The sequence below is a fragment of the Nematostella vectensis genome, chromosome 6 (genome assembly GCF_932526225.1).
Source record: "Nematostella vectensis chromosome 6, jaNemVect1.1, whole genome shotgun sequence".
Classification (NCBI taxonomy): Eukaryota; Metazoa; Cnidaria; class Anthozoa; order Actiniaria; family Edwardsiidae; genus Nematostella; species Nematostella vectensis.
The window spans coordinates 12,376,744-12,391,676 of NC_064039.1; the positions used below are offsets into that span (position 1 = coordinate 12,376,744).

General features: G+C 38.6%; 2 protein-coding genes across 9 annotated transcripts; both read left to right on the plus strand.

The window, feature by feature from the left end:
• Positions 1-59: 59 nt before the first annotated feature.
• On the plus strand, positions 60-6,114 carry LOC5521038 (BTB/POZ domain-containing protein 3). 2 transcript variants are annotated; one of them, XM_032366113.2, is made up of 3 exons: positions 60-245; positions 2,799-3,104; positions 3,554-6,114. In XM_032366113.2, exons 2-3 carry the CDS (start codon positions 2,799-2,801, stop codon positions 4,724-4,726), a joined length of 1,479 nt encoding a protein of 492 aa, XP_032222004.2. In that variant the 5' UTR covers positions 60-245; the 3' UTR covers positions 4,727-6,114. The 2 variants fall into 2 exon arrangements, with proteins under 2 accessions (XP_032222004.2, XP_001640741.3); XM_001640691.3 differs by lacking the exon at positions 60-245 and adding an exon at positions 608-876.
• A 118-nt stretch (positions 6,115-6,232) lies between these two features.
• On the plus strand, positions 6,233-14,848 carry LOC5520933 (sideroflexin-1). Of its 7 annotated transcripts, none has more exons than XM_048729468.1 (13): positions 6,233-6,382; positions 7,265-7,459; positions 7,772-7,942; positions 8,526-8,624; positions 8,726-8,801; positions 8,991-9,076; positions 9,251-9,311; positions 9,403-9,469; positions 11,818-11,867; positions 12,222-12,271; positions 12,925-12,972; positions 13,587-13,700; positions 14,522-14,848. In XM_048729468.1, the coding sequence occupies exons 2-12, from the start codon at positions 7,290-7,292 to the stop codon at positions 13,684-13,686; spliced, it is 978 nt and encodes a 325-aa protein (XP_048585425.1). In that variant the 5' UTR covers positions 6,233-6,382; positions 7,265-7,289; the 3' UTR covers positions 13,687-13,700; positions 14,522-14,848. The 7 variants fall into 7 exon arrangements, with proteins under 7 accessions (XP_048585425.1, XP_048585420.1, XP_048585426.1 ...); XM_048729464.1 differs by lacking the exon at positions 14,522-14,848 and adding an exon at positions 7,131-7,172 and having other exon boundaries at positions 6,306-6,382; positions 13,587-14,372; XM_048729466.1 differs by lacking the exon at positions 14,522-14,848 and adding an exon at positions 7,136-7,172 and having other exon boundaries at positions 6,364-6,382; positions 13,587-14,372.
• Positions 14,849-14,933: the final 85 nt, after the last annotated feature.

A 14,933-nucleotide genomic window follows, 5' to 3' on the forward strand; every position in this document is an offset into this window, starting at 1 on the left:
AAGTGTCTATTGGGCAAAGCAGGGTGTTGTTTACATTTTGGCACATACGATAGGGTTAACACACTGCATGAGATTCGCCGCAAATAAAGGACCTCCATCATTTCCACCGAGACTGGCGAAACATTTTTTTTTATGAATGGCCAAGGCTTAGGAGAAAGAACAGCCACAAACTACATAATACTTCATCAAAAACAACAGGAGAAAAAAAAAGCGATTTAGTGGGTGTGTAACAGTTACAGAAAATAGTAAGTAGATGTATTCATCTTGTAATGAGAGATGTTTTTTTATGAAAACATTATCACGAGGGTTACACTAGTAAGAAAACTTGGAATTGATCGACTGGCATTATTAACTTTATACGCCATCTACGAGCTACAGGCGATGACCTTCTTGGAAAATAGGAAAAAAATGCCTTTTCTCTCTGTGTATTTTCTATATTTCCCTGATTTGCAAGCCCTTTTTTTATTATTTTATTTGCGGGACTGTTTCTGGTTCCGCCGCCTTATTTATGCACCGTAAGTATAACTAAACTCCAATGTGGAAAATAGAATAAGTGATAATAGAATCTGGAGTAGCTTCCAATAAATATTTATACCTTTGTCCCTGATAGACACGTTTACACCCGGAGATTTATCATCGGTACGGCCTACTGTCTTGAGTGAGAAGTAATTACTATAGAATCCAGCCATGATATTTTTACCGCCTACATGAAAATTTATTGAAAAAGCTCAATATCACGCGAATACGGCCTGGCGTCAACGCAGGGCCTTAGATTGGAGGAAGCTTTTGTTAAAGATGTCTAAAGACTAAACCTTCAAAAGAAAAGAGATTATCAGCTTTCCAATTTATAAAACCGCTATGTAAACGGATTTACAGGTAGGTGAATAATATGTTTGGGTGCGTTTTATTAGATTGAACTCTAATGCTTTTTAAATGTTTGTTCAGTAATTTTCATTCGTAAGGATATTCCACCGTTTCACCATTAGATTTCATTTCAGTTGCGGAGATCAAAAGATCAAACCCAATAATCTTTGAATTTTTACACTTCGAACTGTCGAATTTAACTTTGTTAACCAAAAATACAGCGTTTTTATCATACTTTAGGGACGCTTTTGGTCCATGAAAACTCTGTTTGGCGATGAATATTTCATTGCTTCATATTCTAATACTCGCAAAGGCTCGGCGGGGCGTAACCTAGTAGGATAAAAAACGACAAAGTTTTTTATTGTTGCTTTAACACACCTGCACTAGAAGACAGGTATAAATAATCGTCGTACACGAGCTGATATTTCCATGATAGCAAATACGTTCACCTTATTTTTAATGTATCTATGGAAACGATGATCGCACTTTTTTTTGGCGTAGATCTCGATATGCAAAGAACTGCTGAGCCCAGGTTATTTGAAGTAAGCGGATCAGTATAGAAAATATCTTATTGTCCTATTTGTTTTGGCGTACAGAAACAGGTACATAGTTTCCTATATGGCCCGCTAGCTTGGTCTAAGTCACGAGCTGATATTTCCATGATAGCAAATACGTTCACCTTATTTTTAATGTATCTATGGAAACGATGATCGCACTTTTTTTTGGCGTAGATCTCGATATGCAAAGAACTGCTGAGCCCAGGTTATTTGAAGTAAGCGGATCAGTATAGAAAATATCTTATTGTCCTATTTGTTTTGGCGTACAGAAACAGGTACATAGTTTCCTATATGGCCCGCTAGCTTGGTCTAAGTCACGAGCTGATATTTCCATGATAGCAAATACGTTCACCTTATTTTTAATGTATCTATGGAAACGATGATCGCACTTTTTTTTGGCGTAGATCTCGATATGCAAAGAACTGCTGAGCCCAGGTTATTTGAAGTAAGCGGATCAGTATAGAAAATATCTTATTGTCCTATTTGTTTGGGCGTACAGAAACAGGTTCATAGTTTCCTATATGGCCCGCTAGCTTGGTCTAAGTCACGAGCTGATATTTCCATGATAGCAAATACGTTCACCTTATTTTTAATGTGTCTATGGAAACGATGATCGCACTTTTTTTGGCGTAGATCTCGATATGCAAAGAACTGCTGAGCCCAGGTTATTTGAAGTAAGCGGACCAGTATAGAAAATATCTTATTGTCCTATTTGTTTGGGCGTACAGAAACAGGTCCATAGTTTCCTATATGGCCCGCTAGCTTGGTCTAAGTCACGAGCTGATATTTCCATGATAGCAAATACGTTCACCTTATTTTTAATGTATCTATGGAAACGATGATCGCACTTTTTTTTGGCGTAGATCTCGATATGCAAAGAACTGCTGAGCCCAGGTTATTTGAAGTAAGCGGATCAGTATAGAAAATATCTTATTGTCCTATTTGTTTGGGCGTACAGAAACAGGTCCATAGTTTCCTATATGGCCCGCTAGCTTGGTCTAAGGGTCCTCAAATCTGACCAGAAAGGAAGTCATTGCTCTCATTAGGCACTTTTAATTCTTAAAAGAATTACGTTAATTTTTGAAATGCAAGCCAAAATAATCGAAGAAATGCTGCACCCATCAAGCTAGAAAGCGACGACAAATAAAATCTTCCAATAAAAAGAAAACTTTTCTGGAAAAGAACCCTCTGGCTTATTGACAACAACGAAGCAACTTACTGCTCAGCGCTGGCTTAGTCTATAAGCGCGCTGTCCCGTGAGCCTCAGCGGTATGGACCGCAACCTATAACTCCGTTACATCTCGCAGCTCAAAACAACCGCACTATGATTTACAGACTTTGCAAGACTTTGCATTTATACCTTCATTCAATTCACAGATGAGCGACCAACTCAACTCCGCCCCGATGTTAAACGACTCCTTCACTGCAAAAGGCGCTTTGCGCGCGAGCCTGCGTTACACGGCCGAGGATGACCAGTGGCAGACCTCAATGTGCAGCCTGCGCGAGCGCAACAAGCACATGTTCAATAATGAGCTATTCAGCGATGTCCGATTCTTGGTGGGGCGGTCGGCCAAGCAGTCCATACCGGCCCATAAGTACATCATGTCAATTAGCAGTCCTGTGTTCTCGTCCATGTTCTTCGCCTTTGGAGCGTTACAGGCGGAGCAGCTAACACGTGAGCAGGTAAATATTGGCATATATCTGAGCAGTAATCACGTGAGCAGGTAAATATTAACCAATATCTTAGCAGCTATTACGTGAGCAGGTAAATTTTAGCAAATACCTTAGCAGCTATCACATGAACATGTAAATGTTAGCAAATACCTTAGCAGCTATCACATGAACTTGTAAATGTTAGCAAATACCTTAGCAGCTATCACGTGAACATGTAAATATTAGCAAATACCTTAGCAGCTATCACGTTAGAAGGTAAAATAATATTAACAAATATCTTAGCAACCGAGAATATATCAAATAAAAGTAAACAACCAATAGCTGGGCATTTATTATGTGAACAGGTAAACATCAAATAGGCTGAGCAAGTATCAAGTGGACAGTCTATGGCATGTAATTTACAAAAAGTAAGCTGGTCTGATAGTCATTTATTAGCCATATCTATTGCTTATTACCAGATCGAGATCTCCGAGTGTGAACCGGCCGCATTTCTGGAGCTTCTTCGGTACTTATATTACGACGAAGTACAGCTGACAACCATTACAGCACCGGAGGTACTTTACCTGGCTCGCAAATACCTAATTCCACACCTGGCCGATATCTGCACCGATTTCCTTGTCACAAATCTAACGGTGGACAACTCCTTAACTGTCCTAGACCAGTGTTGTATGCTGGGAGTCGGCAAGGGTCTCGAGAAACAATGCTGGGACATTGTGGACAAACGGGCCGAGAATATAGCCGATGATGTCACGTTTGTGGAAATCGACCACGGAACACTGACTGCCTTTCTATGCCGTGACACTCTTGTTGCCAAGGAGACGACATTGTTTAACGCCGCGGTACGCTGGGCTGGCAAAGAATGCCAGCGATTGAAGCTGCCGCTGACCGCTGAAGCCAGACGGCAGGTTCTCGGGGATACGTTTTACTCCATCCGATTCCCGCTGATGTCAATGAAAGATTTTACGGATCAAGTTGCTCGGTCGGGCTATCTGACGTACGAAGAAGTCGCGAATATGTATATCGGATTTAACTCGGGATTTCAGAAATGCCATGTAAAGTTTCCAATCAGGCCCCGTGGGACGTCTAAGGTATCTAAGGAAAAAGAGTCAGGATCAAGCCATGACGATTCGCCGCTGTACAGGTGCAAAAGGTATATCGGTTTCCCAGAGCTGCGCAGGCGTGAGGTGGATGATGGTGTCGACGAAGAAGAATTGTCTGAGCTTCTGCTCACCGTGGATTATCCGGTGATTCTTGCTGGTGTCAGCTTTTTCTCTGTCAAAGTCGACAATGAAAGCGAAGAGGAGTACAGAGTTAACGTCATCTTGACCGATAAATCCGGACAAAAAGTGTCCGAGTTTGAAGGCCACCTCAAGTGCACTGATGAAGACGGCATACAAGACGTACTGCTATCACCTAGAGCGCGCCTGACCAGCGGCGATACGTACACCATAAGTGTACGCACGGAGATCCCAACTCGTATCCATGGTAACCCTTTGACGCGTGACGTCACTTGCGAGGGAGTAAAGTTTAGTTTTTGTGATGGAAATGGAAGTGAAGCAAGAATTGAAAATTCAAATTCGGAAAATAACAATCAGATTGCTGGAGTAATTTTCTGCTTTCCAAAAAAATAATTGAAGCTGCTTGAGAAAAATAAACTCTGCGAGTACACGAAGATACGGAGACAGACACAAATGTGATAATTTAAAGATTGTCTTTTTGGGTTGAATTATGTACCTTTGCATGTAATATATTCATACATATAATATGTTTACCAAGGTGGTTATACGCAGAAAGTATACACAGATCTTCATATCTTCAATTCTTTAATCCTATACCCAGCATTTTCTATGTGAAGCCTGGTTTGACGGAATATACATATGTCTGATACGTGTGTATTAATAATACAGGACGCCCGTATACTTGTTCTAGATTCATGGAACATGTGTAGGAGACTTTACCCTGTTCAAATGTTTTTAAACATTAAAATATTCTATCGGTTTTTAAGGAGGCTTGCGTTAGTAATTCTTTATAGCATTTTTTTTTCAATTTGACTTTTTTTTGACAAATTGAAGGATAACGCAATGTTGCCCGAAGCAAAGGGAGAAAATTGAGTATGCGGACAAAAAAGTTTACATGGTCATTTAAGACTTGCCAGTGATCCCCATCATGCCTAAGTCATGTCTCTCCGCAAATTTAAAGAAAAAACATAAGTTATTTTTGGAAATATATTGTAAACTTCACAAACTACTGGTCTGAATAACCTTAAATCGGTTACCGATAAATAAAAATAAAACAGTAGCCCATTAAAAATGGATGATTAAATATAATCATCTGAAAACATAAATGAAATCGGATGAGATTTGAGACTTCTAAACGTTTAAAAAAGAATGAGCTGAACTGAACTGAACTCGAGCCCGGTCAGTAAACGAGTGAAGCTCGAGCCTCTGTCGTACCCAGGGGTAGGGTTTGCTTGTTGCGTAGTAGGAATCCATTTTCAAGATATTAAAATTTTAATTCCATGACACAGGCTTTGTACCCTGGTTCCAGAGCCTCGTGCGTCTCTCTATTCAGTGACCGAACTGTGGACATTGAGAGAGAGCCCTTCTTGGTTCCGATGGACCGGCCTTCAAGGAATGGCAACTCCAAGCGCTTCCATAGAACACATTCCAAGTGCAACCAGCATGCAAATAGCTTTTTCCCGTGGTCTATAAAATTTTGGAACAATTTACCAGGTTCAATTACCGACATAAAAGAAAAGGGCAAATTCAAAGAGAAGCTTCAGCAGCATTTAATTGATAATGGCCAGTGGTTCTAGTATTCAAGTTATAAATTAATTAAGCTAAATTATTTAATTGAATTACTTTATTGAAAATTATTTTATAAATTTATTTTACAAATTATGAATATATTGTATAAGTTATGTAAATTATTACAGATCTGTATATTTTTACCTTGTATTTATTTATACTGATGTGATACCGACATGGTTTTATCAGTTAATAAAGTAGAAGTAGAAGTAGACCGAATAGAGAGACGCTCTATTCGGTCACTGAATAGAGAGACGCTGAATAGAGAGACGCTCGAGGCTCTGGGACCAGGGTACAGGCCCTGCGCTTATTGCTGGCTCATGATTGGTTGATATAGGGGGGGTTTGTTGGGGGTTTGCCTCTACCCATAACTCATCGGGCTTTGGGCACGTAAAACCGGTTGTACTGATCACGTGGTAGTGTAACATCTTCAAGTTATAACTATCTCGCCGAACGTCTTGGCGATTAATATCGCAAACGGTTAGTATTCACACTTCTATAGGGCCTTTCAATCCCACTGATGTAAGGTAGGGTGGTATTGTGGTCTAGATTCTTATTTTTAGCAAAATCGGTCTTAACTTCGCTGAACATTCACACGTGGAATTACATCTGCGATGCACATAAATGTTTACATCTAACCGTAACCGGCTTCTTTTTATACAGTCTCTTACCTACCTGGCTTAGAACCTGTTTAGAATGTTGTGGAATGGATAGCAATAACGTTAAGAATTTGTTCGTGCATCATTCGAATTACTAACTGTTAACACTGTAAAAAGAACGCTTGCAAAATGAGATCATCTCACTTATGAATCTTGTATTCGCTTGGTGAAACAAGTTGAAACTACTTCATACACTACCATTTGTACTTTGTCGATCGTGTTACCTTGACTTGAATCTACCGATGTAAAACGAATTCCTGAAAAATTCTGTCTGTTATAGGATAGGGTAGGTTATATAAAATAGTCCTATAGTCTTTAAACTATTTGTATTTCAAAATTTAAATTTCAGTAAGAATCGTTTTTTGTGTGCATAAACTATTGAATATCCACTAAGACTGATTGTTTCTCTTCCGATTAGTTTTGACGGAAAATGCAAAAAAAAAAAACATTTCAAAATTGTGAAAGCTGTGTGTCTATTGGAAGTGTCTTTTAGGATGTGACCGATAATTTAGAGTGGATGGCATGTGTAATAGTTGCAGATTCTAAAAGATTCTTTTGTCTCTTTCCAGTTTAGGTTTCTGTCAACCCTCTGGAAGTAAACTGGTGACAATGTAACTTTAAATTCTAATTAATCTGCAGCAAGGCTCAAAGAACTGTAGTCTTCCATCTTCTTATCTATATAAACCTGTCAATTCATTTCCAGAAACAAAAGATCTAGAATAATTACAATGGAGTCGGCAAGGCTTCCTAGTGGCAGAATTGATCTGGATAAACCCCGATATGACCAAAGCACTTATATGGGAAGGGCCAAGCACTTTTTCACCGTCACAGATCCAAGGAACATTCTACGCTCAGCTAAAGAGCTTGAGGAATCCAAACAGCTCTTGATTAAGTACAGGTTAGTCCAAAAGTGTCTACACTTAAAGCACTTTTATGCTTTGATACTATGTCAGCCAAGCTGTCCTTGCACAACACCTCCACATCTCTGAGATCATTATGACAAGGCTGAGACATAAGAAGACAAAAAGGGGATACAGACCATAAAGTCAATCAACCATCTAAACCAATCAGTGGCTTTCAAGTTTTTAGTGTTCCATCATTTGCCATGTCACTATTCCCAAACGAGAAATGGATTTGAATCCTACAGGACAACAAATTCCACTACAAGGTTGGTACCGGTAATATTATTTTTAATTTACTTTTCTTATAGACGAGGGGAGGAGCCTAAGGGCACCTCGGATGAGCAAGTTTGGTGGGCAAAGAAGACATATGAATCTGCATATCACCCTGATACTGGGGAGACTATGTTTATTCTGGGACGGATGTCAGCACAAGTCCCTATGAATATGACCATTACTGGTTGTATGATGACTTTTTACAGGTAGGAGACCCTTGTATCATTGATCATGACTATTTTGGCCTTTTGAATTGATTTGAATTGTAATTAATAATACAATCGACCTTCTATACACCTAAAGTGAGTGGAGTATCCCTTTTTTAACCACATATTTTTTTCTATCCGACTGCATAAGTGCTAGTGTGAATTATACAATAGGATTATTTTTGATGGTCTAGCAGTAACATTAGATTTTTGGATCTCCAATCCGAGTGTGTTCTTGATAATTCAAGTCATTAATGGTATCTACAATGTGAATTATGCTTCACAAATATCTATACCAGGATAATGAATAAGGCCGGTTTGTTGTATAATAGTCATGTGCATTTATGTTGTTTGCCATGTGCTTGCTTGCTTTTTGTAGACAATTTTGAATGTATATTTTATAAGTATTTAAAAGATGATGTGTGATGTGATGTGATGTGTGATGGCTATAAAAGCATGCCCTACAAGGCTCGTGCATTCTAAAGTATTTTATAAGTTTGAAGTTGTGTGATTATCTTTAATCAATTGATTACTGTAAAAGACCATTATGTCATTCCTTTAACTATTTACACTTTTATTTTAGGACTACCCCAGCAGTATTATTTTGGCAATGGATTAACCAATCTTTTAATGCAGTAGTTAACTATACAAACAGAAGTGGAGATTCCCTGCTCACAAACAAGTAAGCCAGTATAAATGACTAACATTCCATAGGATTAGTTGTAGCATCGACATGGCATGTACAGATCTGTTTTGTTTAACTTAAAATTCTATTGTTTGCAGGGAGTTATCTATAGCATATGCACTTGCAACTGGTGGAGCTATAACTGTAGCACTTGGATTAAATTATGCAACAAGGGTATGTAATTGCATAGGAGTAACTACAGTGGAGAATTTAAGCCCTGAAATTGGTGAAATTCATAATTATAGTACATTCCTCAAAAGCTGTTCCTCTAGAAAACAACCACAGTGGATTGTAGATCTCAGAGAATTTTTATCTTATACTTATACTTATCTTAAAATGCTTATCAAGTGCTGTTTGTTGCAGGGGGCTCCTCCCCTCATCGGAAGATTTGTACCATTTGCAGCAGTTGCAGCTGCAAACTGTGTCAACATCCCATTCATGCGTCAAAGGTATATGCTCCATTTACATAGTGAATCCTCTATATACAGACCCCCTTTGCAAAGTCAAATATTCTTGTCAGTCCGTGGCCACAGTCACATTTTCACAGGCCTATCTTTTGCAATATTTGTGTTGAAGAAAAAATTGTGACATTCTTTCTTATATTTTATTTTTGTTGCCTCCAGAGAAATCTTTCATGGAATCCCCATCACAGATAAAGATGGGAACAGAATAGGAGAATCTAAGGTAAATTAGTGTAATTTATTTTACCTATTTTAACATTTGAGAGAAATATCACAAGTTATTTTTTAGTTTGACTCCATTACTTGATTGACAGGCGGCAGCAAGGAAAGCTATTGCTAGTGTTGTTTTCTCAAGAATAGGCATGGCAGCACCTGGAATGTGTGAGTATCCCAAAAAAAATTATTATTGGACAGACTTCCAAATTCTAGTGGCTAGGGAATCCTCTAGACTCCTCCTCAGGCATCTCTTCTCACGGAAAGAAAAAAGCGTTCTTTTTTCAATGCGGGATTCCTGTGGCGAATAGAAGAGAAAAATAACGCAGGGGGGAGGGAGGCAAAAAAAAAAGAAAGAAAAGATAGAGATGCCTACCATATATTGACACACTGAATGACATCTGCGCATGTGGCACTACGCATGACATTTTCTACCATCTATGGGAGGGTAATTAGGAATTTGTAAAGAATATGATACTAACCGGGAGGAAGAGTAGAAATTCATCCATGAACTAGGACATTCGGAGTCAATATGGATCGTTTTATTGAGTCCCTCACAGAGACGAAGGAATTCGCCAACTTTCAAAATTCATGGCCACATCCAAACTTATTTGCATTTCCATTGTATTTATTGCGCCGTTCTATAGTAATCAAGGTGTGCAGTTGCTCCGAAATTCAGGGTTTATGCTTCGTGTGCTTGGAACGCTAAAGACCGAAGACGGCAAAGCCTCAATTGAAGTGAAAACCGAGACGGCGAAGTCTCAATTGAAGTGAAAACCCTAAACCAAGCTGAAAGCAGTCACGTTTACATGGTCAATAAAAGACAACAGAACAGTGCTGATTGAGCTCGATCACGTTGCCGTCGGTGAAGGCAAACATTCAGCATCGAATTCACTTTTTAGAATCTATGGATCCTTTCTTTTCATTAACTTCCCGAAAACCTTTTTTGTATCCCATACTAGCAAATGGCTTTTGACATATCTTGAAATATCGGAATGAGTTCGCTTTGAAGTAGAATCTTCGCTTTCGCATGCCATGTTTTTTCCTCCGCAAATTAAGGGTCAGGTAGGCGACGTGTCGTGTCCACTGAGGTGACACGCCATGTCCCAACTGTTCGATATATGGCAGGCACTCCCTTTTTTCTCCTCCTCCCTCCCCTAGTTACCAGTATCCCATGTCCTAAAATTGCAAGCACAGGTATCCCATAAATCTGAATAAAGGCCATTACAGAGTATAGAAGAGTTGCCTGTAGAGGAAGCTAGGAATCCTCAATTCTGATAGATGTTTTGGAACTTTTGCACAAAACTACCTGGAATAAACAAGAAAAAGGTATCATCCTTACTGGAAGATAAGGATTGCATTTTATGACGTGTTATTACGTCAGCGGTCTTTTTAGCACATGCGCGATTTTCGTATAGTGTATGCAATTTTTCGTGTCCACACCACAGGTTTCCCAGTCGGCTGATTTGTATTTTGATTTTATGCTGATCTGTGTTTTATAGCGCATGCTCGAGTTTCATATAGTGCATTTTTCATGTCCACACCATAGGCTTCCCAGTCGGCTGATTTGTACTGTATATTGATTTCATATCGATCAGCGGTGTTTTAGCGCATGCGCGAGTTTCATATAGTGGATGCAATTTTTCGTGTCCACACCACAGGCTTCCCAGTCGGCTTATTTGTTTTTTTTGGTATCATGTAGTCCAGACCTGGGACTCTCTTTGCGCTCAACATTCTGGCTCGCGTTAAAGAGGGTAAAGTATTTATTTCATGTGTTTGCGCGAACATGTACCAATCAGCAATCTTCACTCCAAAAGTTGAAATACCAGCGCACGCAATAACGGACGTGCCTAAGATGGGTCGCTTCCCGCTAGACCTTGTCGAGTGCAGAGCTCCGAAAATCGATCATCGCTAAGTTGAAAATAATGTTTTGTACATGTAAAGGAATATCAGCGAACTACTTGGGATTTGTTTTCTATAAAAACGCGATAAATATGATTAAAAATCAAATTCCAAAAAAGCGTGCACTTGTTTGAAATGACGCTGTTGCCTAAAGCGTGCGTGTGAAAATAACAAAAACGGAAAAGCTCTTTGATTGATATATTTTCCAGACTCTAATTATCATCTGTCCTGTTCTCAGAAAATATTGAAAACGAAGTATTTACCCACGACCAAAATCAGCATATTATTTCTGAAATAAACCCTCGCTTGTCCCTTTTGCAGCCATCTTGAACTTAAGCAGCCATGCCACACTGCATATATGCGGTGTATTTTCGCGCATGCGCATGCAATAAATACTGGACCCTCTTTCACGCTAGCCAGAATGTCAAGCGCAACGAGAGTGCCAGGTCTGGACTAGATATCATGCTGATCAGCGGTCTTTTTTGAGAACCCCTGAAACATGTTCGTCCCGTTCTCGGACCATTCACTTTCTATTAGAAACTTCTAGTCATATGCTACAGTATTCACATGCTCTTAATGGATTTCTAAAGTACATGTTTATTATTTCTTTATAGTCCTCCCTCCTTTTGTTATGAACCACTTGGATTCTAAACCTTTTATGAAGGTAAGAAATCATTTTTTTAATTGTGTTCAATCAAATATTCTAACTCATTTTGACATATATGTATATATTTTTTTCAATCAAAATATGGTCTACTGTAGCTGCATCATGCTAGAGACCTGGATGCCATTTCAAACTGTATAATTTTCGATCTTTATGTTTTTAATATTCAATGCATATTTCATAAATTGCTCAAATAATTATGGTTAAAAATGACTCAAATGGAAATAATATTATATTGTTATTCTTGTTGTTTTTGCATTATATAACTCAAATACTGTAAATTATTGGGATTTCCTAAGGTATAGTGTTGCTTTACATTGCTGTGTTTTGTTTTTTTGTGTTTTTGTTATCCAGAGACTTCCATGGCTTGCATCGCCAATTCAAGTTCTCCTAGTTGGGTTTTGGTAAGCTTGCTGATTCTGTTAAGAAGAGTTTATTCCAGACGATTTTCTGTGACTTAAATCGTCATTTTTTTAAAGTTTGAAAGATTTTGTTAGTTGCACAGCTGGTTGTTATATATTTGATTTAGATAATTTGAAAGTCAAGGTTTCAAAAGCTGAAACCTAAGCCATACAAGCCATACAAAAAAAAAACAGTAATGATAGAAGAAGAAAAATAGGACAGTAAACAAAACAGGTCTTTTGGGGTCCAATATTTCCGGCCAGCTTTAGCTCCGGTCTCTTCGGGTTCGACATATCCCACTTCCGACACCAAGTCGAGTACACAGGACGAGTAATGAGCTAGCTATGAGTGACTGTACATTTATTCCCAATCCAACATGGCAGACTCCAATCATACAGTGAAGCTGTCTGCCGCTGACCAGCAGACCGCTGACCAACACAAACAGCTCATAAAATGCTATATGCAACATGTTGAACCAAGTAGCCCAACATCTAGCAACAACATAAAAAACTCATGCAACAAGCAGCACAATGTTGGCTGGTCCTATAGCAATCTGCAAGGTTTTTTCAAAAAAATATATGGGGTAGTAATAACATGCAGCTATTAAAACTGATTGTGCCGCTGTTTAAATATGAGTATTATTTACCTGTTACAGTCTGGTTTTTGCTACACCATTATGCTGTGCAATCTTCCCACAACAGAGGTATGTGATGTGACATAGTGAAGGGGGGGCAGGTGAATAGGTTTCGGCCCCGAAATGCTCACGGATTACAGATTTTGATAATTAGTTCAGCGGATTGGCGGAATTTGGAAATACAGCGGATCACGGATCTCTTGACAATTTTGGCGTGGATTACGGATTTTGACTGCTTTGATGGTTGAATTTCAAATTTTAAATGAATTTGAATTGATAATATTTTTTATCTGTCAAACCATGCAGATCTAAAAATATCTGCGGATCCACGGATTTGCCCCAAAAATGTAGCAGATCGGCTGATTTACATACCCCTATTCAACCCCCCCCCCCCCTGAAAGGCTCACACAAAATTTATGTGTCAAGCAGATAGGGTAGGGAGAGTGCATTATCACATTTTATTTTTCATTCATTCCATGTTATTAAGCCCACCCTCCTTATATTACACACCCTGTGTATCACTGTAATCTGAGGATGAGCTTCCTAAGTAGGTAAACAACCCCCCTTCCCCTCCCCTTCTAAGAAGCCTATACTGTTAATTTTGTCATAATTTCCAACCACTCTTCTACTGTACTTTGCTACCATTATTGTCATTTCACTATGCAATAAATATGCATTTACAGCTCGATTGCTGTCAGTCATCTTGAGCCAGAACTACAAGCCAAAATAAGAGAAAAATATGGTGATTCACTAGATGCAGTATTCTTCAATAAAGGACTATAGTTTTATTACTTGAGGTAGGACACAGAGATGAAATTTAAGAATAGGTAACATAGTCTAAATCAAACAGATTTCACGAATTTGGGGGGTGTTCAAAAATGTAAAAACGTGTGAGTGATTGTCATGCTTTTGTTTTTATGAATTTATTGGAAAAGGGTTATTTCCAGTTTGACCCTGTACTTTATACAAATCACTGTCCTGGGGCAGATGTGGGAGTTCTAATAAGGGGAGGGGGAGGGGAGGGAGAGGGGGAGGGCGGAGCAACAATTTTGAAGAAGGGGACTGGGCCAAGTTGATTCATTGTTTTATCTGCAAATAGGGGAATTGGGCACGCTCGGTCCGTCCCAAATATGATGTCCACACTGTCCAAAATATGTATGTCACACTTGTGACATAATGTTTGTATGCATACAATCATGCTGTTAAGATCTAATGTAAAAAAATGATGATAAGTTATGGGCTCTGTGTGTTATGTCCTTCTCTGAATTGCATCATTGTCAGAGGAAACCCAGAGTTATTTTCTGTCTTTTCATTTTATCATGAAAGAAAATGTAAAATTTCTGGATTATTCTGAGGATTGAGTTGTATTTACAGTATATGGTGATTGGATGAGGGGGGAAGTCGGTCTAAGTATTTCAATATGATAAAACGTCTTTTTTTACCAATAAAAATATAGGGTGAGACATGTATGTTGTTATCTGTGGTTCCTGTGTTTAATGAAAGCTGCTGATGTTACAAGGGTGTAACACATTACCAAAAATGAATTTAAACAGCTGTTTTGAATGTGAAGTGGGATATATTGTTATGGATTTGTGGTTTTCTTTTTTTTTTTTTTAAGATAAACATCCAGCATCTGAGATTGCAATAAAGTCAGAAGGAAGGAAAAGTTCTTTGGTGTGTAATGACATCCTAGTGGCCTGAAATTATACCCCCAAATCCAAAACTTCCTAAATACAAACAAAACTTCAACAGAGATCCGGATACTCAAGGATCCATCCAGGGAATATAGATATCTTCAATAGAAATCAATATAAAAGGACTCTGTTGTCAAAAAGCAATCTTGATTCACAGGTGGGCCACATCTGGGTCTGTCTTCTTTATTCAGTTTACCCCTAATTCTTGGAAGAAGCTAATAACGAAAAACATAAAATATGTTATGGGAGTATAGAAGGAGAAAAAATGATTGCAAGATGGACACCCTTTCCATTATTATTATTGTTATTATTATAATGATTATTATTATAACCTAT

Bases quoted from the DNA above. Each gene is read 5' to 3' on its own strand.
- LOC5521038 (XM_032366113.2), top strand. From the start codon at position 2,799: ATGAGCGACCAACTCAACTCCGCCCCGATGTTAAACGACTCCTTCACT. The intron at 3,105-3,553 runs GTAAATATTGGC...GCTTATTACCAG, and splicing joins AGCAGCTAACACGTGAGCAG to ATCGAGATCTCCGAGTGTGA.
- LOC5520933 (XM_048729468.1), top strand. From the start codon at position 7,290: ATGGAGTCGGCAAGGCTTCCTAGTGGCAGAATTGATCTGGATAAACCC. The intron at 8,625-8,725 runs GTAAGCCAGTAT...TATTGTTTGCAG, and splicing joins GATTCCCTGCTCACAAACAA to GGAGTTATCTATAGCATATG. The intron at 8,802-8,990 runs GTATGTAATTGC...TGTTTGTTGCAG, and splicing joins GATTAAATTATGCAACAAGG to GGGGCTCCTCCCCTCATCGG.